Here is a 27,594-nt window from a genome sequence, read left to right as displayed (position 1 = left end):
GTAAGCCTTGCATTTTCAAATATGGAATATTGAGAAAATCACAAGGGGCAAGCCTTGCATATTTAAAAACGGATATATTGAGAAAAAACCACAAGGGGTAAGCCTTGCATATTTAAAAACGGAATATTGAGAAAAAATCACAAGGGGTATGCCTTGCATATTTAAAAACGGAATTATTGAGACTAATCATAAGTGGTAAGCCTTGCCGCGGCATATTTAAAAACGGAATTATTGCGAAAAATCACAAGGGGTAAGCCTTGCATATTTAAAAACATAATTATTGTGAAAATCACAAGGGGTAAGCCTTGCATTAAGAACGGAATTATTGAGAAAATTCACAAGGGGTAAGCCTCGCATAATTTAAAAACGGAATTATTGAGAAAAATCACAATGGGTAAGCCTTGCATATTTACGAGTGCAAATAGTGAGAATAAGCCTTGCATATTTAAAAATGGAAAAAATGAGAAAAATTACAAGGGGAAAGCCTTGCAGATAAAATTGGAAATATTGAGAAAAAAATCAGAAGGGGGAAGCCTTGCATTTTAAAAAATTTAAATGTTGAGAAAAATCACAAGGTGTAAGCCTTGCATTTTTAAAAACGGACTTATTGAGAAAAATCACAATGGGTAAGCCTTGCATATTTACAAGTGCAAATATTGAGAATAAGCCTTGCAGTTAAAAATGGAAATATTGAGAAAAATCACAAGGGGTAAGCCTTGCATTTTTTAAAATGGAAATATTGAAACAAAATCACATATTAAAGTATGCATATTTAAAAACGGAATTATTGAGAAAAAATCACAAGGGGTAAGCCTTTCATATTTAAAAACGGAATTATTGAGAAAAATCACAAGGGGTAAGCCTTGCATATTTAAAAACGGAATTATTGCGAAAAATCACAATATTATTAAAAAACAGCATATTATTGCATATTATTAAAAAACAGAATTATTGAGAAAAATCACAAGGGGTAGCCTTGCATATATTTAGAAATTGAAAAACTGAGAAAAGTCACAAGGGGTAAGCCGTGCATATTTAAAAACTTAATATTGAGAAAACTACAAAGGGGTAAGCCTTGCATTTTCAAATATGGAATATTGAGAAAAATCACAAGGGGCAAGCCTTGCATATTTAAAAAGGGAAATTTATTGGGAAAAATCACAAGGGGTAAGCCTTGCATATTACAAAAAAGAAATATTGAGAAAAATCTTAAGGGGTAAGCCTTGCAGATAAAAATGGAAATATTGAGAAAAAATCACAAGGGGTGAATTGGAAACAGCAATTTCAAACAAAAAATAACGCAACACATGACGTACAACACCGAAATATTTTGATTTATTTACAAAGCATGTGAACCATTATGTTACCTCACAAGAAATGATCAAAAACGCATTTAAATATAACTACCATTAAAGGCACGCACACTGTTGGTATTTACTCAAAATAATCGTAGGCATTCAAACTTAATGTATATTTGGTTTGCGGTAACACCATGTGTGTATCTACTTGCCAGGTAGAGTTGTTCTTAGGGAACTGTCTTGCTTTATTCTACTGCCGTGGAGTAGATAATCGGAGGTTCGGGAGATGTCTCAGTTCTGGAAAGAACTGTCCTGCTTTTTTTTAGACTAGACTGGACTACTACTTTAGCTTATAGGATCGTAATTAACTGTACTGCCGCGGAGTCAGTACTGAAATTGGTCTCAACGTTACAAACTTACTTGGTATCGAGTAATGGAGAGCTGCTGATAGTATACAACTTTGTGAGAAATGGCTCCCTCAGGAGTAACTTAGTTTGTGAGAAAGAGGTAGTTTCTCAGTAAATTTAAAAGACTCAAGGCCTGAAGCCTTTCATTACTCTCTCGCAACTCCGATGACAAACTAAGCCTAAACTTTCACATCTTGTTTGTTTGTATGCATTTGGTGATCACACCAAGTAAGTTTACTGGTCTTTGACATTTACAATTTGTGTCAAGTGCCATTAACAGGTGCACTGTTGGACGATTGTATCCTACACGTATGTTGATGTGACCCTTGGCTGAAAACTAAGGGCCCAATAATATTAGGTCATGGTTTGCCAAACACAGATATAATTTAGAGTCTATACGTTGCACTGTGCAGAGCCATAACATTGGGTCCAGCTTGATCCAACGTCAATGTCATTAATTATTGAGGCATTGCAAGCATTTCAAATCAAAAACACAAGGTTTTGAAATCTCACATATTAATTTGTCTAAATTCCAAATTCAACTCAATCAGCTCACTGCGTACACAGCAGCCACGAATCAAGACTACCCTTCCTGCAAACTAATCTTTCCCGTTTTTGGATACTCCCCAAAGAGATAGCATATATTGGCCCAATTCACCTGACGTCAAAATCAGAATAATCTTGAATGCACCATTTTGGTGGTCAATGTCATCTTGCTTTTTCAGTGAAGTGTGCATTTGAGGTGACGCTGCGTTTACATGTTAACCTATTGACCACCAAAATGGCGAGCGTGGCACAGTCTCCGTGTGTCTTGCGTGCAAGGGGTCAAAAAATGGATTGCACAAAGCGTCATCAACCGTTATGATGATCAAAATAAAAAAGCGCACGAGTGTACGCACTGCGAACAATTCTCAGCCAATGATTGCCTTTCACACCAGCACGTTTCATTAAGGATGGTGGTCAATGACGTTATGTGCAATCCATTGGGAGCTAGGTTTGTCAAGCTGTATGTAACATAAACAAATTATAAATATTATGATAAAAGTCATATGTGGTGTTAAGTACCCCAAAAACAAAAACACTTTAAAAGAAAAATGGGAAGAAATTAGAAATGTTGCTTTTTTCATAAAATCACAAAAATTCACTACCAGTGTAAATTTTTAAGGTGAGGGCATAAAATCACTCAAATTTTTCTTGTATTGCTACTATTACTGAAGACAAAAATTTAATGTACATGTTGATTAATCGTTTATTTATTCCTCCTATAAGTCTTTGGTTTGCTCAACCATTGTCTTCAAGAAGTTCTATACTTTCCTACGATGAAGAAGCAGCTTTTTGCTTTTGTTGTTGCTCATGAAATCTTTGCATCCGGCTTTCCAGCTCTGGACGGAAGTGACGAATCAATCCCTGAAGAACAAAGAAAAAAAACAAGATGTTTTCAGAGTTAATTTAAACTCAGGAGACTTCTCTAATACAGCAGAGGAGACTTTTAGAACTTCTCAGTTCTAAAACAAACTTTCTTGCTTTTTAACTACTACCTGGGCGGAAGGTAGGAAATCGGATGGGACTACTACTTTCATTTAGTGTATCGAGGGGACTTCTCGTTACTAACTTCACTACAGCATGGTTAGTTCTGAATTTGGTCCAAACAATAACATTCCGCACTAATACTAAAAGTGTCTATTTCACTGACTTGCGCGTACGTCTAAATTGTATGTTAACCCGCAACTAACTACACTGTACTGGTGCAGTGTGGCTCATCGATGATGCAGTCATGCATAGATGGTTTGGCATATTTGGCTTACACCCGTCTATTTTAGCAAAAGTGGCATCATTAGTGCGGGTGCTATTTGACTAGCTTGCTCTAGTGATCGTCAGAAGACAGTGAATCTTTAACTTTGAGTTCTGACTCACCTGTACAGGCCATGCTGCTCCATCACCCAACGCACAGATGGTATGTCCCTCAATCTGCTTACTGAGCTCATACAGCATGTCTATTTCATCAGGTTTAGCGTTACCAGTCACTGCAAACAAAAAAACAAACAAATTGAAAGCATCGTTTGTAAAATCCACTTCATGTCGGTGTACAGGCCTAGAGTTGATTTCACAAACAGTTAGGACTACATGTAGGTCAAACTTAGGACTAGTCCTAATAATAATAATGCATTTATAATGCGCCATCTATCTAGTGTACAAGACCCTATTCCGAGGCGCAGAACAAAAAAACAATACATACAACAAAAAAGAAATGTAGAACATAATAAAAAATTATACAATGAATAATCTACTGTCAAGACATGTAACGAGCTAAGTGTAAGAGGATTTAAATAAATGAGTTTTAAGCAAGTTTTTAAACAATGGAAGAGAACTACAGCACCTGATATTATTAGGTAAAGCGTTCCAAAGTTTAGGAGCACAAGCGGAAAAGGCACGATCGCCATACGATGAGGAAGTTCTAGGAATAGTTAAAAGGGACTTAGCAGAAGAACGAAGAGTGCGAGAGGGGGCATAAGGTACAAGGAGATTTGCAATATAAGACGGAGTCAAGCCGAACTGAGATTTAAATGCGATAAGTAGAATTTTGAATTGAATTCGTTGTCGAATGGGTAGCCAGTGAAGTTCCTGCAATATAGGTGTAATATGATCATGTTTATGACTAGTCCTATGAGATATTAAAAACCTAAGGCTAGTCCTAAGCTATGATAAGTTACTCGTCCTAACTTGGGATAAGACTAGTCTTAACTCTTTGTGAAATCCACCCCTGGAATAATACGCAGGCCATGGCCTCCGTTGCCCCTGGTGTTGGCCTTGGTGCCCCTTCAAAAGTTTCCCATTGACTTTAAGATTTTCCAATGGGACAGCCTTTTGCCAAATGAAAATGACCTAGCCCTTTCAACATGGTAAAAAATGAAATTCCAGGCCTGTATATACACACCAAAGTTTTCTGGACTGACTTGGTGGTGAACAGTTTTATTGCAACTAGAACAACTTAAGAGCTCATTCCCGTCAGTCGAAGAACTGATGGAAATATCATTAATAAACATTCCATTGTGTAGCATTATCGGCTGCATTACCGAAAATACAAAATAAAAATAACTTACCAAATCTATCCATAATTTTTTCCATCCAGCCTGTTCCTTCCCTGCATGGTGTGCACTGCCAAAATAAAAGCGTTAACAGTTTAAATTCATAGTAAAAAAAACATTTCACTGAGGAGAGTAAGCCAAATTTTCCAAAAAAAAAATTTAAAGAGCAAGATTTGTAACGTGACGCCATTGGATTTCAACAATTAATGAGTCTTTGTAACCAAAAGAGGAATTATACATCACTCAAAAAAAGATTCAGGGCCATTTTGATTGAATATCATTGAAAGTCAGGAATGAACCAAAACATTCCAACAAACAATATTGTTTTGGTATTTGCAAATCTTTGTCACTTCATGACAAAGTACTTATAAGCAGCCAGATGATATCCACTTATTTTTGACTGTGTAAGGGCACTCTTAAAAAAATATCTTTATCACTCTCTGGGTATAAGCCATTGTCATCTGAACAGTTGAATCCGTGTTCTGTCCCTTCTGTGCGCGGCACAATTTTCAGTTGCTTCTGAGGTGGCTTATAACAACTCATTTTACAGTCTTATTTTAGCAACTAAAAACTGTACCGCACACAAAAGTGACACCAACAGAATGCAGAACGTGGGTTCAAAATACAGCAGATTGGGTCATGATTGTGTTCGTAATGTCTGATTCAGACAGGCACGCCAGAGTTGCGCCGAACCAAATAGGTCGACCCAAATAATTTTTTGGTTTCAGACAGGCGAACTTTACATAACATTAACATTCGACGTTGACATTGGCTCGGCTCGTAACAAAATGGACTTCTAAAACCAAGGCGCTCCAGAAACTTTCCGAATGACTGCTTCAGTCGATTTTTCAACTTCAACTTCAACTAACTGTTTCAGTAGTTGAACACTTCATGTATTTAATCAGAATTTGGTTCGGCGCCACTCTAGAGCGCCTGTCTGAAACGGATGTTAATCTGTAAGCATACCTGTCCGCAGCTCTCATGCTTGTAGAAGGTAATTAGTCTAGCGATGCAGTTGACTACGTCGGCTTGTTTGTCCATAACAATGAGGGCTGCTGTACCCAGACCGGTCTGCGCAGCTACCAGAGCATCAAAGTCCATCATGACATCATCACATACACTGAAAGAAGACAGTAAGACAATGATAGGTTTAATACTAATGACTCTATATAGAACTGGGCCCAATTTCATGGCTCTGCTTACCACCAAATTCTGCGCTTATCATCACCATCCACTTGTTGGGTAAGCGCCGAATTTCTGCGCCAGCTGTGCACAGGTGTTAGCAAAGAAAGCCTAGTAACGTGAAGTACGGAAAAATTCCTCACTAACCCATGAAATACGCTTGCCGTAGGCACAAAATTCCATGCTTCCGTAGAGCCGAAATTGGGCCCTGATCTTTAATCAGAAAATGATCAATTCAGGGATGTGATAGGCTATTGAAAAAAAAATTTAACTATGAGCGCATAGCGTAAAATCTTGCGAGCGAAAATCGTGAAAGCTTGCGAGCGCAAAGCATAAAAGCTTGCAAGCGCAAACCAGGAACGCTTACGAGCTCAAAGCGTGAAAGGTTGCGAGCACAATGCATAAAAGCTTGCGAGCGCAAAAGCTTGTGGGTACGAAACCTGCTCTTTACACATTAATCTTTGGTTTTGAAAGCACTTTTCTGCAATCTTGGGTGTTCAATCTGCTTATGAATTTGATCTAAGTTTATAGAATAAAAATAAATTAAAAATGAATTATATTATTATAATTATTTTTTTCGTTGGCGGAGGGGGTAGAAAATGAAAAATTCCAATCCCTGACAACTGACCTCTTGGGAATCAAAGGTGTTGACGACCCTCCTGGAATAACAGCGAGTAGGTTGTCCCATCCACCAGTCACACCCCCAGCATGACGCTCTATCAGCTCCCTCAGTGATATGGACATCTCTTCTTCTACCGTGCAAGGGTTGACAACGTTTCCTGAGATATTGAAGAGCTTCGTACCGGTGTTCCTCTCTCGGCCGAAGGAGGCGAACCACGGTCCCCCTCGACGACAAATACTCTGAGGAAGAATTTTTTTTACAAATAATAATAATCATCATCATCATCATTTAGCATGACGCATTTCTGCACCGGCTGTCCGACTGTCGGGAAGCATCCAAATAGACGGATTTTGAGCTGGCACGTCTGCCTCCTCCACGGACCATCCACAGACCACCCAGTGTAATAAAGGGCTCACAATTAACACCGGACTGCAGGCCTGAAGCCAGAGTTTTCAGCATCTGGACAGTAACTTAGACTGGACAGTAAACTTAGACTGGACAGATCTGGCGACCGTATGGTTTTGATGAAATAAGAAATCAGCAAGATCAGCATTGTTAGGGTGTATGGTGATGATTTTACAGAAATGAATGGTTTAGGGTTAAGTATAATAAGTGTAGTTGTCACATTGAAATCCTTATCGAACAAAAAATAAATACTACAAACAATATCATAATTCAACATTTGTTATTCTCTTCAACAAGATTTGTTGTTCTCTCTTAAATTTCTTAACTGTAAATCTGCCAAACTTTGTAACCTACACCCGTGAATAAAACCCACACTTGAATTTACACTATTTCTTTACCAAAATTCTAGACTTTACATCAAGTATTGTTTAAATCTTTGCATGGTGTGGAGAAATCGGAAGAAACTATAAATAAAAAGTAAACTTGTGGGTACAACCATGTGTAAATTCTCCTACAGACGAGCAGAGTATACTGTTTTTGAAAAAACGAGACCACACTGGCTCTTCTCAGAGCCAACACTCACACAAATGAAATTTACCCATGGTTGTACCCGCAAGTTTACTATTTATTTTTAGTTTCTTCCTACAATTACATTGATAAAGACAGTAAGTCATATTTATTAAGTAACAACAACGGTGCAGAGGAAAATATTAAAAATGCTTACCGGTGCGACAGCGACTGTCTCAACGTTAGCGACGGTAGTTGGGCAACCAAAGACACCCACATCAGCTGGAAATGGTGGCTTAAGGCGTGGCTTCCCCTGCTTGCCCTCTAGGCTTTCAATCAACGCCTGAAATAGAAAAAACAACTCAACTTACTTCACAACCAGTATTAACAAATATACAAATAATTAAATGAAAACAGTCAACTCTCGGTACTACAAGATTGCTGGACCTGTCCAAATTACCTCTTTATAACGAGAATTTTGTTATAAGAGGACAGCAAAAGATTCACGACAGATCAGAATATACTGTTTATAAGCAGAACATCTTTTTAAGAGTGCTCTTCATAACAAGGATTGCCTCTGTATAAATGAATAGCTTGCTTATTAAGGACACAGGTGTCACGACTTGGATTCGAACCTACACTCTGCTGATCAGAAACACCAGAACTTGAGTCCAATGCTCTTAAAGCCATTGGACCCTTTCGGTAAACAGTGCTGTCCAAGGCCCACACTTTGTGTACCACAACTTCTATATCAAATAACAAACCTGTGAAAATTTAGGCTCAATCGGTCATCGGAGTCGGTAGAAAACAACGGAAAAACCCGCCCTTGTTTCCGGACGTTTCGCCGTGTCATGACATGTGTTTAAAATAAATCCGTAATTCTCGTTAATGAGAATTTATATTGTTTTGCTGTTTTCTCAAAAAGCATTTCATGGAATAATATTTCAAGAGAAGTCTTTCACCATTGCCTTCTGTAAACCCTGTAAGTTATTTGTAAATCTGTGAACTTTTTTTTTTTTTCTGAACCGAAAGGGTCCAATGGCTTTAACCGCTAGGCCAAGACACGCCACAAATTAGTAAATAAATACATGTAAATGAATAAATGACGATGGCATACCGTTTCTTCTCCACAGATGTAAGCCCCGGCACCTCGGTGCATGAAGACGTCAAAGTCATATCCAGAACCACAGGCATTCTTTCCAATCAGACCTGCTTCATACGCCTGTAGAAGGGACAAATTTGAACAACATGTTCAGTAGTGCATTTGGATCTTTCAAAGTCACACTTAATAATAATATAGTGGCTTCTTACACATAGCACGCATTATTATTCAGTGACGCTCTCAAAGCGCTTCAACATACAGTCTTTTCCTGCAAGGTACCTGTATGTGGAACTACATTTGAACCATGAAATCTACTCCTTTTTACATAGCACAATGTAATGGTTTAAAGGTGCTAACTGGTGATGATCGAGCAAGGCGTTCTGGAGAATTCTATTTTCTCATGTATTTCCACTTGACTGCTTCTGTTACACTTATGTACATGTACCTGTTCATTTTGTTTATTTGGGCTTTGAGAAAGACTCAGCTAGAGTAAAAATGTCAGGCCATTAACTATTTTTTTTCACAGCAGGAAACATCTTAAGAAACCCCCTGCCTGCACTTTCAAGGCAACCAGCCCCAGTCACCGTTCAGAGAGTAGAAACACTTGTTAGGCAGGTCTTACCTCTTTAATAGCAATTTGCATGTTGGAAGCCTCTGTGTAGAACTCACCACGAATGTAGATATAAGCTGAAAATAACAAAGCATGTTTGTCATTAAATACCTGGTAGGGTCATGTTACACCTACACTCAAGTCATTAAATGTTTGTCACGGTGATAGCGCACCGACTCTCTCTGCGACTCTCACAAGACTGCTAGATAAACAAAAGTACTAATAATAAGAAGAAGAACACATAGTGTGCCGGTTTTCACCACAAGTGATGCTCATGGCGCAAGGAAGAAACACACAAATTAAGGAAAAGCTGCTGTGAACAAGTGGGTTTTAAGGGCCACTTTGAACTCATGAATAGAAGACATATTACGGATATTAAGAGCCAGGTTATTCCAAAGTAAAGGACCAGCATGAGAAAAAGCCCTGTCACCCCAATTGTTGTGGGTTTGGGGAACAACCAGTAACAAAGAAGTGGTTGATCTAAGACGTCTAGAAGGATTGTAATGGGTAATTACTGCTCTAAGCAACTACCGTATGCTAAATGGGGAGTACTCAAGTAGTTGAAAGCTAGTATCAGAAATTAAGTTTTTTTTTATTTCCTCATATACTGGCGGTCCGAAAGTGTACAGTTCAAATTTCAAATTTTCGGCAGGCAGAAAATTTGGATGAACGTTTCGGACCAAACCAAATTTCAAATGTTTTTGCTGATAATCAGACAAATTTGAGTGACTATTTCGAACCAAACCAAGTTTTCAAAATTCTACTAGCAACAAATTTGAACAGACAATTCAGATCAAACAAATTTCCAAATTTCTACATGTTTTAACAGCAGCGATTGGGTTGAAAGTTTAGGGCAATTAGTATAATTTTTTAACTATAGCAGAAAAATAAGCCAATAATTTTTAGAGTAAAATGTTTGATGTTTTGGGCTTCTCCATAAGATAAGTAATGTTTTATGGTTAAGAAACATCAGCAAATCTTGTTTTTTAATGAATGACAAATTTGAAATGACAACATTTTTAAAAAAGGGAATTTTGATCATGAATTTTGTTTTTACTCGACCAGATTTTTGTGGAAAATGGGTTGTCCACTTGTGGTCCTCTTTAATTGTAGTTCATGTACTCGCCAGCCTTAGCAACCATAGACTTTCCAACAATTACTTCCCCCTCCCTCCCCCGCACCAATCCACACCTCCACTCCTACTGACAAAAAACATACCTGTACATTGTATAATACTCACTAGCCCTACCACCCACAGACCTTCCAGCAACCAACCCCCCCCCACCCCGCCAATCTAAACCTTGACCCTGCACTTCATCAGATAAAAGATATCCATTGTAGTTCTCAGAAGATGGTCAGAGCAAACAGACCAAAACGTTGAACAGGACACACCAGCTCTTTTCAGAGGCACCACTTCTCACAAAAGAGGTTTTTACATGATGTCACCGCAAACCTTACGTACAATGTAGTACTTACCATAGACCTTCCAGCAATTAACCCCCTCCTCCGCCCCTCCAATCCACCCCTGTACCTCTACCTACATTGTAGTGCATGTACTCACCAGCCCTAGCACCCATAGATTTTCCAGCAACGAGACATCCTTCTACTAGTTTGTGAGGATCATGCCTCATGATCTCTCTATCTTTACATGTCCCTGGCTCCCCTTCATCAGCGTTGACAACCAGGTACTTAGGTCTATCATAAAGGAAACAAGATTTCAAATTAGTGTTGGGGTTGACCAAAAAACATAGATAAGAGCGGGAGTTGAACCAGGTTGATTCAACAAAAATGACTAGAGAAGAATTTGAACCAGATTTTTTTAAAATCCCTCCCCAGTAAACTTTTCTTAGTTTAGCCCCAAATCATTAAAAAATTATCAAGTCAGTTTCCCTTGTGGATTGCTATTTTGATAAACAAAAAAAATGTTTGTTGTATCTTTCTTTTTGTCTATAAACCAAGATTTTATTGAAGAAAAACTCATGCCTGCTACTTCAAGGAGGCAACAAAAGCAATTGCCTCTGTACCCCCCGGTCATTGCCGTGGTGCCCTTGAAATGTTCCAGTAGGAATTTACAATTTCCTCATAGGGTGCCCTTTACCAAAGAGAAAATAACTTGTGCCTTTGCCCTTTCATAAACGAAGCATACAGGCCTGAAAACCAATGTTTGACCCTACCAGAGCGAACCCATCTTTACCTTCCATCTGATGGTTTATTCATGAAGCCCCACTTCATCCCGGTTGGGAATCCTGCCCCGCCTCGTCCTCTCAATCCAGAGTCTCGTATCTCTTTAAGGATCCAGTCGTGTCCTTTTAATAAGATCTCTTTAGTTTTGTACCAGTCACCCTGCAAGAAAAAACACACAGAACTAATGTATTAGGTTTTACCCCGGCCGTGACACTTGAGTCCTTTTAAAAGCAAGACACTAAACCATTGCTTCGTCCTTCGGATGGGACATTGAGCTGTTGGTTCCATGTGTTATGTAACCCATGTAAAAGAACCCAGTGCACTTATCGAAAAGAGAAGGGGTTTGCCCCAGTGTTCCTGGTCCGATCGGCAGCAAATTGTGCCACAGCACCTTGTAAAGCATAACATGGTGCTATCAGAATTAGGTATCATAACTCAAAACGTAGTCTCACATCTGGCAGGAAATACTGTATGTTACAGCGCCAGGAGCATCACCGGGTTATGGACAGGTGCACTATATAAGACGCCACAATTATTATTATAACCACAGCATGTAGATATTTTATAGGGTTTGGGTACTTTTTGTACGACCCAAAACACAAATACCAAAGCTTGCTTCATAATAAACTCAAAGGGTTTAAAGATAATGATGATAAAAAGCTTCCCTGAAAATCTTACTTGCTGAGGTACATATAATACTGTTGTTTTTGAGAATTGAGTAAAACAATTTCACAAAATGTTTTCATCTCAGTACATTGTCAGCGAATTCACGAGACTCTCCCAGAAACATTGCTCTGTGATTTCCACTTTTTCTCATTAACTTGACAACTTATTTATTAGGCTAAAACTTCTACAGGCAAATTATATTACATACATTTAGTTCTTCATTCAAAGTGAGTAGGGATTCATGTCATGGCCAAAAACTTGATCTATAAAAGGTACCAAAACCATACAGAGATCACCTTGCCTTGCTTTTTGTTTATCAATTCTTGCAGAATATACTCTCGGTAAGGTCTTATTTCACTCGGCTTTGCCATGTGATATCAATTAGTCCAGATTTCACCTCATGAATTCATTCCCAGACATTGCACTCACATGCATCCCACATTTGTATACAATCAGACCTCAATAACACTTCGTCACAACCAGGATTTGAACCCCCACTCTAAAAACTTAACCACCAGAACTTGAATACATCGCTCTTAACCGCTCAGCCATGACCATAGAGCCCTCTACCAGAGGGACATTGCCCTTTCAAGAGCAAAGTTCAAGGTCTGTACTACTTGTTTAACTCACCCTAGACATAGCACCCTTGAGTTTCCAGTCATGACGCCCATACAGGTTGGTAAAGATACGATCCTGGTCCTTCAGTGGGCCATACACCTACAGGAAGAAGTGGTAACAAATAAAGAATAGATGTTAACATCCAGGTATTGGTTGTTGAGTCGTGGTTTTAAAGATTGAGGATTATTTCTTGAATTGAGAGACCTGCTTACTCAAAATAATTATCAGCATAAAACCTTTCTTGGTAATGAGTATATGGAGAGGTTGATAGTATACAACATTGTGTGAAACGGCTCCCTCTAAAGTCACGTAGTTTTCGAGAAAGAAGTAATTTTCCAAGATTTTTATTTCGTGACCTCAGTTTTAGATTTGGAGGTCTCAAAATCAAGCATCAGAAAGCACACAACTTGTGCGACAAGGGTGTTTTTCTTCCATTATTCTCTTGCAATTTTGACGACCAAATAAATTATGTTCAAATGGTGATTTTAACTTTCAAGTCTATTGAGTAGGCTCTAATGATGTTTACTTACAGCTCAAATATGGGACTCTTCTTTTGCAGAGTTGTGCTTGTTCAAATAGCTAATGAAAGTTAAACTTTGATATTTTTTGTCTCATTTTGATTCTGGTCTTCTTGTAAGAACCCATATTATTATCATTATATCAAAATAAACCAATGCTCCTTGCACTACATTAAAGTATAAGTCAATGGTACATTTCAACATTCCAATGGAAATTAAATATTATCTCTTTTTTTTTATTTTGATGCAGTGAATGCTAAAATCCCAATTCACATTGTCAGTATGAACCAGCCTTTTAAAGCATGGAGACAAACACTTTAAATCATTATTTACTTTAGGTGCGGCATCTGTGGTGTTCTGTCGCTTTGCAACACTCAGTAAGCTTGAGGATGGTGCTTGAAGTCGACCTGCAAAAACTAAAAAGAATATGAGCTTTTGTTATTACATGTACTACACATGTTCCAGACAATACTGGTTCAGGACATTAGTTGGAGTAAGGCAAGGTTGTCTGCTCTCCCCCAAGCTCTTCAACATCTTTCTGGAGGGAATCATGACGGACGCACTTGAAGACCATCAAGGTACAGTCAGCATTGGCAGCAGGACCATCACCAACTTGCGCTTCGCCGACGATATCGATGGCCTAGCTGGAGAAGAGCAGGAGCTTGTCAAACTAGTGGAAAGCCTTGACAAAACATCCTCATCCTATGGCATGAAAATCAGTGCAGAGAAGACCAAACTCATGACCAACAGTATCAACGATATATATCACCACTGACGACATCACAGTCAATGGTAGGAAGCTTGACACTGTCAAATTTTTCAAGTACCTGGGAGCTGTTGTTAGTGATCAAGGGTCTAAACCAGAAATATGCTCCATATTAGCGCAGACAACAGCAGCGCTGACTAAACTGAAGCCCATCTGGAATGATAGGAACATCAAGCTCAGCTCAAAAATCAGACTGATGCGCTCGTTGGTCATCTCCGTCTTCCTCTATGCCTGTGAGACCTGGACTCTGAGAGCCGATCTAGAGAAGAGAATACAGGCCACAGAAATGAGATGCTACAGGAAGATTCTTTGCATTTCCTACAAAGACCATAAAAATTATCACCAACGAGGAGGTACATGTACGGACCAGAATCAGGCAAGTCATAGGACCCTACAAGTACAGGAGGAAGAAAGAGAGGCAGGCAGAGTAAAAGGTGGGAGGACAACATCATGGAGTGGACGGGTCTGACGCTGAATGACTCCCTGAGAAAGTCTGAAGATCGAAAAGAATGGAGGAAACTAACTGACAAATCTTCAAGGGGTGCCCCCATTCTATTACACCGCAGGGGGCAAGGTAATTTCTGAGGGCTGAGTTTTATTTTTTTCGTTTTGGTTTTAGAGCTGCTGATTTTTTCTTTCTTGTTAGTAACTAAGCCGCCACTCTGGAATTTGAAGTTTTAAAGGGAAACTTAAATATACTATAGTTTTAAACTCCATGAAATACATTTTTAAAAAGGTAAATAATCATCGAGCATATTGTATCACCCCTGTGGTATAATATAATCGTCCAAGTGCGTCGAAAGACAACATGGCAGATATTACCGTTCGTTACTAAATTCGGGTAAAAAAACACCTTTTTTACAATTAAAAATACAATGTTTTCAACAGTTTGAAAATGATTTGGGAGCATATGACTCTTGTGCATACATTTTACGGTTGACTTATGTTCAAATGTTCTGTTAAAGTATGTTTAAAAATTGTTGTCGTGAGTTGTCGTGAGGGGTCGTGAGTTGTCGGTATTTAGTGCGACCCTAGCCCTGGCGGCCTTACACTTTCGTGTTGTACTACAGTGACGTCCTGGACATCAGGGTACATTTCTGGGGCGGAAAATTTTCACAGCTTCATAACTCAAATCTTACCTGCAAGAAAGCACCAATTTCAACAGATTCACTTTTCATGGCAGCATATGTTTTTCTGCGGTGGGTTTTGATCGTAAGTTATTCTTCACAAATCCGTCATTTTCATGAAATAATGCAGCTCCCAACGTTAAGGAATTCCCATTTTTGTTCGTAACTCTCACACTCTGCCGAGTGTACGCAAGACGCACGAAGCGCAACTTTTGAATTGTGTTGCGTGTTAACGCTGTGTGCAGTCAAGATACGGTGACCAAGAATTCATGCGTCTAATAAGCTTGCATCATGCGTCTTGCACGCGAATGTATACGCGTACGCACGACAACAGACAACACTGTGAGAAAACGATCGAAACGGGAATTCTTTAACGTTGGAAGCTGCATTATTTCACGAAAATGACGGATTTGTGAAGAATAACTTACGATCAAAAGCCACCGCAGAAAAACATTATGCTGCCATGGAATGTGAATCTGTTGAAATTGGTGCTTTCTTGCAGGTAAGATTTAAGTTATGAAGCTGTGAATTTTTTCCGCCCCAGAAACGGGCCTCAATACTTAGGACTCTGTTCCTGTGTACAGAGAAAGCGTCCTATATAGGGCTAGTGCAACTCTTGACTACAAAATGGGGACTGGGGCTAATGCCAGATATTTTGCAAGACAAATAGAAATAAATACATTCAAATCTTACCAAAGTTTCCCCGTAATAATGTTGATAGCTTATGTGACAGTGCCATTTCGTTAAGTTAATTCACGGAGGTTTCTCCACTCAGATCATCCGTTCTTTTTCTTGTTTTACATAACTTTCCCAACTCGCTCCCTTCACTCAGTTCAGTGTTTTCTTCACTACTCTGCAGAAACTGTGTACAATCGTGGATTTTGACTGGTGTCCATACCGTATTTCGTTACAAGAATCCTTGTTACGGGTACCAGTGAGGTTACCCTTACGCAATGGCTTTACTCAAACTCTTGGTGGCGCTATAACAGTGTTAACTTTTTCATTGTGGGCCCGATTTCATCAGAGTGCTGAGCACAATAATTCGCTTAGCATGAAATTTCTTCCTTGATAACAGAATCATGACAGGACCATCAACCTGTTTGTTACATATTATTGCTTGTTACTGGTGTTCAGCTGTTGTTTGCTTATCCTGAAAATAATGTGGCAATCCTGGATTCACTAGCAAATGTGTGCCGTTAGCACTCTATAATGATTCAATGAAATTGGGTCCTGTGTCCGATAAGCGGCTACCTAATGGCTACGACTAGATTTCTGCGTCATCATGCGTTGAGGTATGACGTCCCAAGCAACACCCTTGCAAACAGCTGTAGCTGTAGCCGCAAATTCTCGGCCTCAACAATTACATGGTAGAACATTATGAAGAGAAAAAGAATGTTGTTTTTTTTAATTACTTAGACTTCTTAATTTAAGGTCCTACCGGGGAAATAATATTATTCATTGATTCTTGAACTTTTATCCTCTGCTCGATTTGATGAGGAAAGCCCCCATCACCTAGTAGACCTCCCGTGGTACGCACTTGATTTGGTTTTTATGGTCCCGCAGTGCAAACTGCACACTTCAGGATTGAACCAGGACGCTATCATATTTTTTCTGGGCGCCTCGCGAATCCTTCAGGGCCACATGCGCCGGAACTCCTGGTTTAATAGCAAACTCTCGGGTCAGAACTGACCCGGCCGGGGTTTGGCGTGGGGACCGATGATCCGTTCTTAGAAGACAAAAGGGTGTGTCAAAATAACCCATTGGCAACTGCCGCTGAAATTATATTTTTAACCAACTTTTTGTGTCACACAGCTTGAGCCAAGGCCCGGCTGCGGTTCAGTTTTTGTGACCCGGGTGTATACTTCAAAGTATTTAGATAAGATCAGAAGATACGGGAAACGTAAAACTAATATCTCGTTTGCTGTGCTGGTTTATTTTTTAATTCTTCAATGATAGTATAAAGAGAGCATTAATGCAAGTTTTTGTTTTATGACTTACCTTTAAAAGGTTCACTGTACTGTACGTCGTCGTGATCACAGCGAGTCATACAGAATTGGTACAGCTAACAAAAAAGTCTTTAAAAAACCTGTTAAAATTAGGCTAAATCCGTTCGTTGTACACCTTTTTGGTGGCGCTAGTGGCGCGCCTGTCTGAAACGGGTTTGACGTCACTGCTCGGGTTTAGTGATAAACCATAAACAATTTTGACACTAGCGGTGTATTTCACCATGGAGGAATAATTATTCCATGGAGGAATAATTATTCCTCCATGATTTCACAGACAACATTGTTCCTGTTTGAACTTCAGTATGATTTCAGACTAAAATTTAACAAAGCCTTTTTGTATCTTTAATACCGCTTCTGAATAATATTTCTATAAAATGCATTGTTTACATTTTTTAGGTAAATTGCTATCAAATGCTTTTTTGAGGATGAGCTTTTTTGAGAACACACCTGCCTTTTCACCAAATCAAAAAATGTGTGTAAACTTTTCTTGCCGAAATGGCGCCCGCTTTGGCCCATGAAAATTTCAGCATTTGCGTTGAGTTATCTATCTTGCGCCGCTACGCGGCGCTATACGATCTTTGGGCTAGGTCACTATGGAATTATGCAAATGAGAATGTTTCATTCTCATGAACGTAGGGAATTATTTCGCAGTATAAAACTCAAAGTATTCACGAACAACACTTACAAATAATATGTTGAGTATGATCTATTAACTTACATAGGTATTTAATTTAATAAATTTATTTTTAAACCATGAAAATCATACTCTACCATAAAAACACAATTCAAGATCTCATTCGATAGTGAAATTGTTTGTTTATTATGATTTAATTTATAACATTAAAATCTTCCCTCACATTCGTGCGACGCCATAGCTTAGTTGGTTAAAGCGCCCGTTAAGTAAACAGGAGATCCCCGATTCGACTCCGGGTGGTGCCTTTTTTGTTATCGAAAATTTATTTATAACCCGGCATTGTAACATAACATCAATTTTAAATAATTGCATATTGGGTGCTTTTAAGTAACTTCTTCTCCCCCTTTTCACTCTCATTTGATTACAGTAAAAATTAATCAGAGCATTGTACATATACCTAAATAGACGTTTCACAAATTTACTGTTGTAAGCTTTTAACACGAATTCACAGTCTACTTATTATCTGACAACTAACTAAAACAGCAATACAAATCAGTCTTTGAAACGTTTTATTTCAACAGAAGAATTGTGGTTATTTATTCATGCAAACTTCAACCATCAATATTCACAATTAGTACACTTGGTATGTAATATCAGATTCAGTGATTCAATTTGTATACTGTGCATCTTATGAATTGTGGAAATGTGTAGGGGGTGGGGAGTCTGCGCTGCTCTGGTAAATAGCATACGGTTTGATTTATTGTGTGCTCTGCTAGCTGTAGCCTGCTGTGTGTGTCACTGGATATCTATTCTGTCTCTGCTCATTCAGCTAACTAACAATCTCTATCAGCAACCACCAGTGGGCTAGCTGCTCTGCAACTTTGCATCCTGCTGCACTGATCTACTGCTCAGCTCTGACTATCTGCAACTCAGCTCATCTCCCAAAAGAGTTCCATGCCCAAAATTAACCGGGCCTAATTTCATGGCTCTGCTTACCGTCAAATTCTGTGCTTACTGTGCAAGTGCTAGGTTTCTGTGCTAGGTACCGTGGAGTAAGCATGCCCACAAGCAAAAAATTCCTGCTAACCTGTGAAATACGCTTGGCCTATGAGCCGTAATTCCCTGCTTTTGTAAGCGCAGAGTCTTTTCTTATAGTAAGCAGAGCCATGAAATTAGGCCAGAGCAACAATACGCCCTCGCAGCTTGCCTTTTATTCACTTCATGGACTTGCATGGGTACTGGTTGGCTAAATAGCACGTAATAGAGTATATTATGATCACTCACTCTCATGTACAATCTGCAATGTAAAAACTATACAATCAATTACAAAATGTGTACAGAACAGGAATAAAGAACAGTGTCTGTCCTTTCTTGTTTTATCTGACAGAACTATTCAATTGACAGATTGTTGAGCTCACAAGACAAACTGATGTTTAGCTTTACTGAGAGCTCTCTAACGCTAACAATGAGAGCTAAGGTCTTTTGTGCTCAAAAATCTGTCGAGTCTAAATTATGTCTTGCTGTTGCAACAAAGCAAAAGTTGTGTTTCTAATACAAGGAAGAACAATTTTATTATGGAGGAAGTATAAATAAATAGCAAACTTGCGGGTACAACCATGTGTAAACCTGTAATGGGTGAGTGTTGGCTCTGAAAAGAGTCGGTTTGGTCTTGGTGTTTCGAACAGTGTACATACTCTGCTCGTCTTCAGAGATGAGCAGAGTATACCGTTAGAAATGTCGAGACCAAACCAACATTCACACTAAAGAGATTTACATGTGGTTGTACATGTACCCGCAAGTTTACTATTTATTTATAGTTCCTTCTACTTTCTCCACACAGTGCAAAGCTTCAAACAGTACTAACTTTATTATGGTAGACATTTCAATTTCTAATCTCACATACCCAGTTATGGTCGAGTTGGCGTTGTGTAGTTGGAGTGTTGTTGCCTGCCTATCGAGAGTTTTGCATATAATTCACTATTTCCCTATAGTTTCATCAATACCATGCAAAGCTTCGACAATACAATTTGTAGCATGCTTCAAATTTTACAAGGCTAAATTTAATATGAACTCTTGCCGGTTATTGTAAGCTATTAATAGGTATAATGCACAACTATTTTTTAATGTTATCATGTGTAAATAATCTTGACTTTTTTGGATTGTATATTTCCAAAGTATTGTGAATGTCGCTGTTTTAGTGACATACATTTTTATATTTACACCTAGACGAAGTTTTTGGTTTAAAATTAACGCCTGATTTAAAAGTTAGTAAAATTGCATTTAAAGGTGACATTAAGGGAGCCTGTTTCAGAAAAAAGGGAAACACTACAAGAAGTGCCCCAAGGAAAAAAAATGGTGCACCCACTTGTGCCAACTATAATGTTACCATATGAGTGCCCTGAACAAGGGACAAAGAAAATGGGGCCTATAATAACTCCCCCCATCTTTTCAGCTGGATTTGAGCACCGAGGAGGAACATTACAGAATTGGTTTTTGCTTCAACAAAAATGCTGGCAGTGTATGCACTTTATGTAATCCACCATATACACAAACTTACAAACCTGTAGAAGTTTGAGATCGATCTGCCAGCTGGGTCACGAGGGAATAGTGAAAGCCCGATTACAAGTTTTGCATTGCATCGATGCTAAAACAAAAATGAATAAAACGCTCACTGAGCGATAAACTCCAAACTCGAAATTAGATTATTAATTTTGTTTCTCATCAAATTAGACAGAAATATTTCGAGGGAAGTTTTCTCATCATCATCATTAGACTGTGTAAGTTTTATGTAAATAATATATGATCTTCACGATTTTGGTTTCTTACCAATTCTGTAAACGTTCCCTTAGATTAGGATAAAACATTCCATTCTCGTTACTCAAACGATCGACATCTTTATTGGGAAGGGAGGGGGGGGGGTCAGCTTTCTAAATAATGAAGCATATAACCATAACCATTTTGGGTATCATTGTGAGCTAACGGTGTGTATGGGGTGATTTAAGCATGCTGCCAGCCGCGGCCCCCACGAGTGCTCTGTGACAATGAGACATTTACTGATCCCGTGTGTTTATCCGCAATAGACAGGTCTTGCTTTTCGATCAGAACCAACGATTTCATTAGATAAACGTGCAGTGACGTAAAGCTTCCACTATCTGTGTTTTGATTGGTCCGGTAGGCCTACATATTTTTTGTATTTTTTTGCATGCAATGTTGGTTTGTGGGATTCGAGTGTGAAAAGCTAAATAATATGATCTGAATTGACCGATAGGCTAGATGCCACTCTCTGGCGTTATTCATGAGCCTATATAGTGACGTCATATAGTGTTCATTGTATAGATACCTAGCTCAGCTAGTCTGCTTTTCGTAAATTCAATGATCAAGAGTGTAATCAAGTCGTTGCTCTGGCAAATTGCGACCAAGGTATAAGCTGATTAGTGAGAGAAACAACATCAAGTTATGGCCGGCTTTACGTTCATCTTGTAGCTCGGCAGTAAACCCCAAAAGCCGCTCCCAAAACTCCTCATGAAGACTGTTTCTCTGCCGCATGAGGGCGTAATTAAACTGCTGCCAGATGACATCAATGTTGATCCCACCCACTGCTAGTAAGGGTAAGATGAGAGCAAAACATTTCGAAGTGAAGATGGAGATGTTGATGAGAAGGTTTCGCTTCGCGATGTCTTTGTCTTTCTCGCTGTAGATTTCGTAGTTCCACGTGATGTGGACTGTGAGGCCCAGAACGGAAGAAGCGACAATGAACGGCATCAGAGTCGCCAACAACCCATGCAGGATACGGAAATCATGATCGACCTCAAATACACGGCGACGACACAAGTCTAAGTTCCCCGTATTGCGCTTGATGAAAACTATCACCAGATTTAACTCGGCTGTCAAAGCTGTGCGCATGATAAGTATGTTATACCAGAAACAAGTGTAGATGGCGAGACTGATGATTGAGACGGAGATCCCCATGGCCGTTCTTAAAATCGTAAACGCCGTGGGTGCAGATCTCATCAGATGGACTGATGAATTACCAATGGGCATGACAGAGTCATTGATAATTCTCGAAGAATGGTGTCGCCCCTGAATGCCAACCTGCATGGTATAGTTTCCAAGTAGCCAGACCAAACTGAAGATCAAAAACACCTTCTTGGGTAAGGGGAACCTGCGACCGGCCAGGCATCTCAAACGCCTTAGTATATAGTCCTGATTAAGAATATCGTACCACGACCAATCTAGCACTGGTCCCCGGTGACAGTACTGGACCGCGTTGGACAATGTACAAACTAAGACCACCCCGGATATGATGTCAACAGAAGTAAAGAAAGAGACCAAATGATTGATGTTCCTGACTTGACCCCACATAGTAACCACGTACCAGCCCAGTGTGAATGTGGAACAACCGAGGAGTATTAGAACGAGTAGATTAGAAAGGACACCACACATTCTGCTGTTGAGCCAACCTGGAACTGAACAGATACAAATGAAATCATTGTAAAATAATGTGGCACAAACAATAAAGATGATGACAATCCCACTGCTGCCACTATCAATAATGATGTAACATAATTACAGTTGTCTTTTTTTTTTTTTTTTTTTTTAATAACCTTTTCTCTCCACTGGTTTCTGTACCCGGGCCCTTCTTTTTCTCAATAAGTTTAAACAAAAAAACAAAGTAACAACTCTTTCCCTTTCCACAGGTTTTAATAACCTGATTTCCATTCATTTTCCGGAAAGTTTCCCGTTAAATTTACTGGATGAGCAGCGGTTGAATTCACCAAACTCTTCCTATAGGAAGAGTTTGGTGAATAGGGTTAATCTCAGGACTTAGGACAAGTTAAATTCTGTATTCAAAGACGTTAGAACGCATTGAACCCATCCTAAGTTAGGATGGGTTACTCGTCTTAACTCGAGATACTCATATATTTTTTTTAACCCATTATACACTGATGTGTGTTAGAACTGTCTACTCGGTATACTTAGCCGAGTTCTGTGAACAAAATCACAGCCATAATATTATTACTCGGTTGGGATTCGAACCTACGAATTTTGCAATTCTAGAGCAGTTTCATACCAATTAGAACACCGATTTTTAACAGATGGTAAATTTGCATCGGGGATAAAGAATATTCATGTTTAACTCGAGATAGGATTAATCCTAGCAATTCGTGAAATCTGCTGCAGGTAACTGGGGCAGTCAACAGCCCTACTGGTTTTGCATGATCCAATTAAGTCCACTGTTTGGAAAATGAATAACATGGAGATAACAGGTGTGAGTTGTCAGATGAAAATGATGTTTTATTTGAATGAGCCGCTCTCTTTAATGGAACTTTCCCGCAATGTCGCCCATATTTATACGCCGCAAATGGAGCACAAACCTGCTTTTGAGCAATCCTTGACTATTTTCCCATCGGCGTTCCATAGTAGACTGGAGCAAACAGCACAGTCCGGTCGACTACTACCATCAGCCTCTTGGTTATTCTCCATGTTGCGATTTTCGTCACTCCTGGATTCTGCACCGCAGTTTGTATCAACTTTTGTCAAAGGGAACAAAACAAGTTCTTCACCATTTTGTAAGATAGAATATGTAGCGGTTTTCGTACTAGTAATGGTTCGAGACGCTGCTTTTGTTTAGTATTTTTTATGTTTCATATGTGGATTCCGAAAGATATTATTAATAGCAAGAGGATCAGCCTCGAACTAAAAGTATTTCATGTCAGAAATCCATTGAAGCTTACCTTGATATAAATGTTTAAAAAAAATGATATAGCTTTACCGGCAATTTCACCAACAAATAAATTATTTTTACACCCGGCTCATTCAATTGCGTTTGGAAATGAATGCTCCGTTGAATCAGGATTCAACAGTCTGAGTAAGTAATTTTAAAGGCAGTGGACACTACTGGTAATTGTCAAGTTCTAAATCTGAGGTCTCGAAATCAAATTCGTGAAAAATTACTTCTTTCTCGAAAAATATGGCACTTCAGAGGGAGCCGTGTCTCACAATTTTGTATACCTTCAACCTCTCCGCATTACTCGTCACCAAAAAAGGTATTATGCCAATCATTACTTTGAGTAGTGTCCACTGCCTTTAACATCGTATAGCATTCACTTGTCAAATAAATAAGATCACTCAAATTTGTTAGGTTACAAAGACTATATCCAATTTCGCAAGAGCCAACACCAAGAGGCTGGTCAATAGCTATCTTTGCAAACTTTGCGGAAAAAAATCATGCCATTGCATTTGCAAAGACATCGCAACTACTTGCAAAGATATCTGCGATGTCGCACACATTTTGATCTTGATCTTGATATTTTTACTGCACAAATCGCCTCAGATGTGGCTTATGACGTGCAGTCCCACATGCATCGCTACATTTAGCACTTGTCTAAAATGATCCATAAATGCTGGGACAATCTGGGGCCATTTTTACTTCTGGCGGTAATTTGTTCCATTGGGGGAAGTGCGTGGGTAGAGAGATTGTCTGTAGCAGTCCTTGTTTGTTTGAGGGATTTGAAAATTTAGTTCATGCGTCTGCGATGAGCATGTGAGTTTATGTTGATGTAGTTTAACTTGCAATAAGATACCTCTGTGAAATACCAATTATAACGGGAGTCGTCTTATTTCAGTGGGGGGAAATATCTAAACAACAGGTAACTTTGGAATGGCATTCACTGATGAGTTTACTAGACATACCCTTTGATTTATCACCATCTACTCGTTTGTGGCGGCAATCATAACACGGTCTGCAAGCGTCTAATGGACGACCCTTAAAGACTCCCAACAATGTCAAAACAGCCAAGAGAAACTTGGGCCACGTTGGACTGACAGCATTATGTTCGGTTGGCTCTTGATCCATGTTAGTGTTGCTCACCCTGTATTGACATGATAAAAACTGTTTTACACTAAAATCGACGAAATTATAGATGGCCTCATGAAAATAATATTTCAAATCACATGATAGTGCTTCCGGTTAAGGCACTTAACCATTCTTATGTTTTCGTCCTTCGGATGGGACGTAAAGCCGTAGGTCATGTGTTTTTCATTCAAATGCAAATTAAAAAGAAACAAAATTATAGCCAATGCAAACAACTTAAACCAACCAAAATGACCGATGGTATAAATGCAAACAAATACAATTTTATTTTCAAAGTACATTATGTGCATTGAGACCACTAAAGAAAAAAGAGCAGTGAGACATGCATGGGAACTATAATTATAAGTTAAAAGTTATGAATAATTTATGGAGGCGGGCTGAAACGTAGGGTGACCGCCCTTCCACAGTCCGCAAGGATGTAAGTGGGGAATCGATCCACCCGGAGTCTGGCTTGTAAAGCATATCACACACAAAATATATACCTTTCCAATTTTATTGGTTGCGTGTCCACGCACAAGTGTCATTACCGGGATTCGAACCCGCACCACGGCCCAATTTCATAGAGCTGCTTTTAAAATAAGCAGAAAAGAGCGAAATACTATTCACAAATTATACATGTGACATTGTATTTTTGCTGGTAACCTTATTCAGGGCCCAATTTCATAGAGCTGCTTAAGCACAAAATTTTGCTTAAGCACATAATTCATTGCTTAGTAAAATCAGATTACCGGCCAAGACTCCACTCAATTGTTATGCTAAGTAAACTACAGCTAAATACTAGTCATAAGCAATGTATATGGCATGAAATTTTGGCCAGTAACATGTGTAAAATAAGCGAGCTATTTTCGTGCTTAAGCAATTTTTTTTGCTTAAGCAGCTCTATGAAATTGGCCCCTGGTAAGTATTGTGCCTATTATAGCTACTTAATGTGATAGTTAAATTGGGCCCATAGAGTTCGCGTTCTTGGCCAGGAGACACAAGTCATTGATAATTCAAGGTCTTCATATTACATTGTATTACCTTGCCTTATTTGTCCTCTGAGCTGCTGCACACATTTATAAAATAATTATTACTAGTATCGGATATGACGTATTAATCTTACAATCTTACCTCTGCATTGTATGGTGCTGTCTCGATAAGACAAATTGCGCCTAAAAGTTCCGTAATTTACTTTATTTCCCTTCCAGACTTCCTTCTTACTGTTTAGTCCAAGCAAAATTAAATCAAGTTCCCAGCACATAATCGCACTTTAATTCTGGTGTCATACAGTTTCCTGTCAAGTTTCTATACTTGTATCGTTGTTTAGACAGCACGTGGTAATGCAGGGTTCATTTTCCTTTTTGTTCCTCTTTGAAAAAAACCGCATTAAAGTGAAGATGAATACTTTGACCGAGTGTTCATTCAACTCGAACCTCTACAAGCTAGAGAGTTGTTGTATTTATTTCATACTATTTGACCACCATGTAAAAAGATCACCCAAACAACAGAGTTGTGATATAGGAAACGAGATTTAAATAATGTTAAATTTAAGATGTAAAAGGACCCCCCCCCCCTTCCCCTAAATGATGGAGTAAAACACATGTACTCAGGCAGGGACTGAAAATCAGAGTCAAAAAGTAACGCTCTCTGGTCTGAGGTGGGATTCAAACCGGGGACCACAGAGGTGAAAGGCATAGAAAGAAACCACTGAGCCAAAAGCATGAATCAGTTTTTTTTTTACTCTGATTTTCCTTGGCGTTATATCCTGACTTACGGACATTGCCGAGTATCACAGTAAGCTCCTTATCTGTTATTTTTTACTTATCTACTTTTAATTAATTTTTTTGATCTTATTAGATTTTAAATTGATGTTTTCTTATTAGATATTTATTATTCACTATTGGTTGTATAATTATCTGCTTTTATTATTGCTTTGTGTACTATAATTATGTTAAATCTATATTAATTTTATTGTGTACCCCAGATGTGGGGCAACAGATCTACGGATCATAGTATGTATTTGCTTTTGTTGTCCCTTGCCCTTCTCGGGGTATATTGTCAATGTATTTTGTTTTGTACTGTTATGGCAAATAAAATAATAATAATAACATAATAATAATAATCGTTTCTCAGATTAAACAATTTATCTGTTAAAATTATTCATCAAAATCAAATGGAGCCTTTCTCAAAATTGTTTATGATTATAGGCCTATCACCAAGCAGCTGCTGTGCTTCTCGTAACACAGTAAGCTTTGATGGTTATTAAATTTTGGAGAATTTTACCAATCTGTGACACTTTCTTTAAGATGAAAATATTCACAGCATACATGAAAGTGAGATACAGAGTTGAAACTGAGATGTTATTTAAGTTATAATAACAGCATTGTTTGTGGACCTGTATAATGAGATTCCTGCCTCTGACGCACTCGTAAAACAAGGAGCCAAATCATAAAGCTGTCAAGCACAAAAAGCAGCTAAGCACGACAAAATCATGCTTACCAGAATAAGGTTACCAGTCGTAATACCAAGTCACATGTACACTGTGTGTCTGGTGCCCTGCTCATTTCTGCTAAGCCAAGAATTGTTAAGCAATATTTTCCGCATTATGCAGCTCTATGAAATTGGGCCTAGGGTATAAAATCAGGTGTTAAAATCACAGAAACTAAACTATCAAAACTGAAGCTGTTCTCTGCTTTTAAAAACACAAATTATATTTTTGTTTCAAGTTCTACTCAGACCTGGATTCTTGTTCAAACATCAGATCCTATAGACGATGTGACCTATGTTTACATTCAAACCGCCCTCTCTTGACAAAACACTGTATATATCATGTTGCGCCGGGCAAAAAGACGCGTAGTCGTGGTAAGAGTGCATACACTTTCTAGCTGGCTGCCAAAACACAAGGGTTTTGCCCGGCGGTATGCGCGTGAATCATGTTATGGTTTTCGAGTGACGTCAGAGGTCACATCGTCTTTAAGTGATCGCGTGGAAAATAGCCTGCCC

At 38.8% G+C, this 27,594-nt stretch overlaps 2 protein-coding genes across 2 annotated transcripts; both read right to left on the bottom strand.

Moving 5' to 3' along the window:
* Positions 1–1,308: 1,308 nt before the first annotated feature.
* LOC139949874 (NADH dehydrogenase [ubiquinone] flavoprotein 1, mitochondrial-like) lies at positions 1,309–15,972 on the bottom strand. The gene is made up of 13 exons (XM_071948434.1): positions 15,792–15,972; positions 13,539–13,621; positions 12,700–12,786; positions 11,414–11,562; positions 10,781–10,914; positions 9,232–9,296; positions 8,625–8,729; positions 7,725–7,850; positions 6,602–6,834; positions 5,758–5,911; positions 4,807–4,861; positions 3,620–3,729; positions 1,309–3,112 (listed from the first exon to the last, which is right to left on the bottom strand). The coding sequence occupies exons 1-13, from the start codon at positions 15,835–15,837 to the stop codon at positions 3,020–3,022; spliced, it is 1,440 nt and encodes a 479-aa protein (XP_071804535.1). The 5' UTR covers positions 15,838–15,972; the 3' UTR covers positions 1,309–3,019.
* A 5,135-nt stretch (positions 15,973–21,107) lies between these two features.
* LOC139950151 (uncharacterized) lies at positions 21,108–25,730 on the bottom strand. Its single transcript, XM_071948776.1, has 4 exons — positions 25,723–25,730; positions 24,432–24,610; positions 23,114–23,269; positions 21,108–22,204 (listed from the first exon to the last, which is right to left on the bottom strand). The coding sequence occupies exons 1-4, from the start codon at positions 25,728–25,730 to the stop codon at positions 21,108–21,110; spliced, it is 1,440 nt and encodes a 479-aa protein (XP_071804877.1).
* Between the last annotated feature and the right edge of the window lie 1,864 nt (positions 25,731–27,594).

The sequence above is a fragment of the Asterias amurensis genome, chromosome 17, assembly GCF_032118995.1.
Source record: "Asterias amurensis chromosome 17, ASM3211899v1".
NCBI lineage: Eukaryota > Metazoa > Echinodermata > Asteroidea > Forcipulatida > Asteriidae > Asterias > Asterias amurensis.
Note: the sequence above shows the minus strand (reverse complement) of the source record. Positions and strands in the feature narration are given on the sequence as shown.